Source organism: Macadamia integrifolia, chromosome 13 (genome assembly GCF_013358625.1).
Source record: "Macadamia integrifolia cultivar HAES 741 chromosome 13, SCU_Mint_v3, whole genome shotgun sequence".
Classification (NCBI taxonomy): domain Eukaryota; kingdom Viridiplantae; phylum Streptophyta; class Magnoliopsida; order Proteales; family Proteaceae; genus Macadamia; species Macadamia integrifolia.
In genome coordinates this window covers 14,491,681-14,494,302 of record NC_056569.1, presented here as the reverse complement: position 1 = coordinate 14,494,302, position 2,622 = coordinate 14,491,681, and the positions used below count along the sequence as shown (strand labels likewise).

Below are 2,622 nucleotides of genomic sequence, written 5' to 3'. Positions count from 1 at the left end.
ATGGCTAAACGTCTGGAACCCCTTCTTCCTAGGATTATTTCTGAAGAACAGGGTGCCTTTCAGAAGGGGAAACTGATTCATAACAACATCAGTGATGCATCAGAGCTGGCCAACCTGATGTTCTCTTCCACTAGAGGAGGTGGTCTTGGATTAAAAATAGACATCAGAAAAGCCTATGATACTATATCCTGGCCTTTCCTTTTCCAAGTGTTGCGCCGATTTGGTTTCTCAGAAACGTGGATTACTTGGCTTCACCAGCTTCTGATATCGACTAAGATATCAATCCTTGTCAATGGAGGTCCGCAGGGTTTCTTCGGCATGGAGCGTGGGTTGAGGCAAGGGGACTCCATTTCCCTGATGTTGTTTATTATAGTGGAAGAAGTCCTTACCAGAGGCCTATCGAGGCTAGTTCAGGAAAACAATTTGAAGACGATTCATGGCCCCAGAGGCTTCCCTACCCCTGCACATATTCTCTTTGCCGATAACATATTTATCTTCTCCAATGCTTCTTCAAGGTATGTTTGTAATTTAAGAGATTTTTTGTTAAAGTATCACGAGTTCTCTAGACAGTCTATTAATTTTGAGAAAAGCAAACTTTTCCTTGGCAAAATTGCTTCGAGCTGCAAGCAATCCATCGATGCGACCCTTGGAATCCCAATTTGTAACTTCACTACTCGATACCTTGGGGTGGAGATTTTCAAGGGTAGAGTTAAAAAAGAAGCTCTGTTGCCGGTCATGGACAGAATGAAGGGTCGGCTTGCAGGATGGAAAGGGAAGCTTCTATCGATGGCAGGAAAAGTGGAGTTGGTTCGCTTTATGATTTCTAGTATTCCTAACCACAGTTTTGCAGTGTACTGGTGGCCTTCCTCTCTCCTTACCACTATGGAGAGATGGATGAGAAAATTTATCTGGTTAGGGGTGCTGAATACTTCGAAGGCTATCACAGTGAAGTGGGACGCCTTATGCAAGCCTAAGAAGGAAGGGGGATTGGGGATCAGGAGACTTAGAGATACGAACAAGGCTTTACTTGGTAAACTAGTATGGAGAATGAAGCATGAAAAGTTAGCAGCATGTTCTTTCCTCAGAGCACGTTTTGTCAAGAAGGAAGGGCTCTTTAATAAGGGATGCCGGCCTTCCTCGATTGCCATGGGCATCAAAAAGATGTGGGATTTTGTGAACCAAAACGAGAGATAGCTTATTGGGAATGGAAATTTGGAAAATTTCTGGAAGAACAAATGGTGGGGACCAAAATCAAGTCTTGAAGAGATTCAGTCTGATAACCTCTCTTCCCTTAGTACTTCCTCTAAAGTTGGCGACTTTATCAGAGACGGAGCATGGGCTCTCCCAGAAGTTGACTCTGATCTTCTTGGCACCAGCTTTAACGCGATAAAGGAGGTTAAGATTCCCAACGGGGCAATTTGAAGACGCTTGCGTTTGGCAACTGACCCCCTCGGGTTCTTTCTCAACTGCGTTTACTTGGGAGGATATTATAAGCAAATCCCTAGCGGTCTATTGGTCCTCAGTGATCTGGTGCAAAGGGATGCCGCCTAGGTACTCTACCTTAGGGTGGCGGCTTATTCATAGGACTGCCCACTGATGAGACTATTAGAAAAAAGGGAATTCACTTGGCTTCAAGATGCACTCTGTGGCCAGGCGGAAGAGACAATGGAGCATATTTCCTCAGTTGTTCATATTCGATGGAAATCTGGGAAAGATTTACAAACTGCTTTAGAGTTAAAGAACTCGACTCCGTCGAGTTAGGTCCTGCTCCCAAGATACCCTTGTAAGTTGCTCGCTGATGAGGTGGCACGTATCTCAAAGCAGAAGATGGGAACATAACACCAAGAGGAGGGAGAGTAGGCTGACGTGTCACTGAAACTGGAGTCAGTCGACGACGTGGTATGTCTGATAATGCATGTGGCCTCATTAAGTACATACGACCTCCTTGCTTCACCTTGATGGTGTTCCGTGCGCCATCATAGAGAATTCCTGCATGTCGCTGCCAAGGTCGCCCTAAAAGAATGTCGCAGTGTGCTAATGGGGTGACCAAACAGGTGACATGGTACTGTATCGGCCCAAACTGTAAGTGTACTCGAACAACTGCAGTGGCCTCTTCTCGAGCTGTGGGTCCAAAACCTCACACATGAATCTTCTTGAAAAGTTGCTTCTGTGGAAGGTTGTGTGCTCGAACAAATTCAACAGATATGAAGTTTGTTTCTGCCCCAGTATCAACAACTGCATGAACATCAGTATGGTCGGAGCCGTGCAGAAGAGTACCCTTTTGTCTGAAGAGAGGAGCCTTATCAACTAGTCTATTCAAAAAGGATGAAAGACTAGCTGAATGAGCTTCTACATCTTCATCTTCATCAGCGACAATATCATCATCCTCGAGGGGATAAGGATATAAATGAGATTCATCTTCACTCTTCTCTGTCAGCTGCTTCTCTGCTACGTTCACAGATCGAGTCCTGTTGGGACACTTTTTGGAATAGTGACCCTTCACGCCACAACTATGGCATATGATATTCTTCACCCCAACACTATCCTTGTTGAACTCTGACCTTTTTTCTTCAACTCTACGAGCTTCAGGCTTCTTTTCCTCCATACGTGGTGGAGGTCTAT

The 2,622-nt window shown here is 45.0% G+C and overlaps 1 protein-coding gene across 1 annotated transcript; it reads left to right on the top strand.

Moving 5' to 3' along the window:
- LOC122059038 lies at positions 1–1,194 on the top strand. Its single transcript, XM_042621745.1, has one exon. The coding sequence runs from the start codon at positions 1–3 to the stop codon at positions 1,192–1,194; it is 1,194 nt and encodes a 397-aa protein (XP_042477679.1).
- Positions 1,195–2,622: the final 1,428 nt, after the last annotated feature.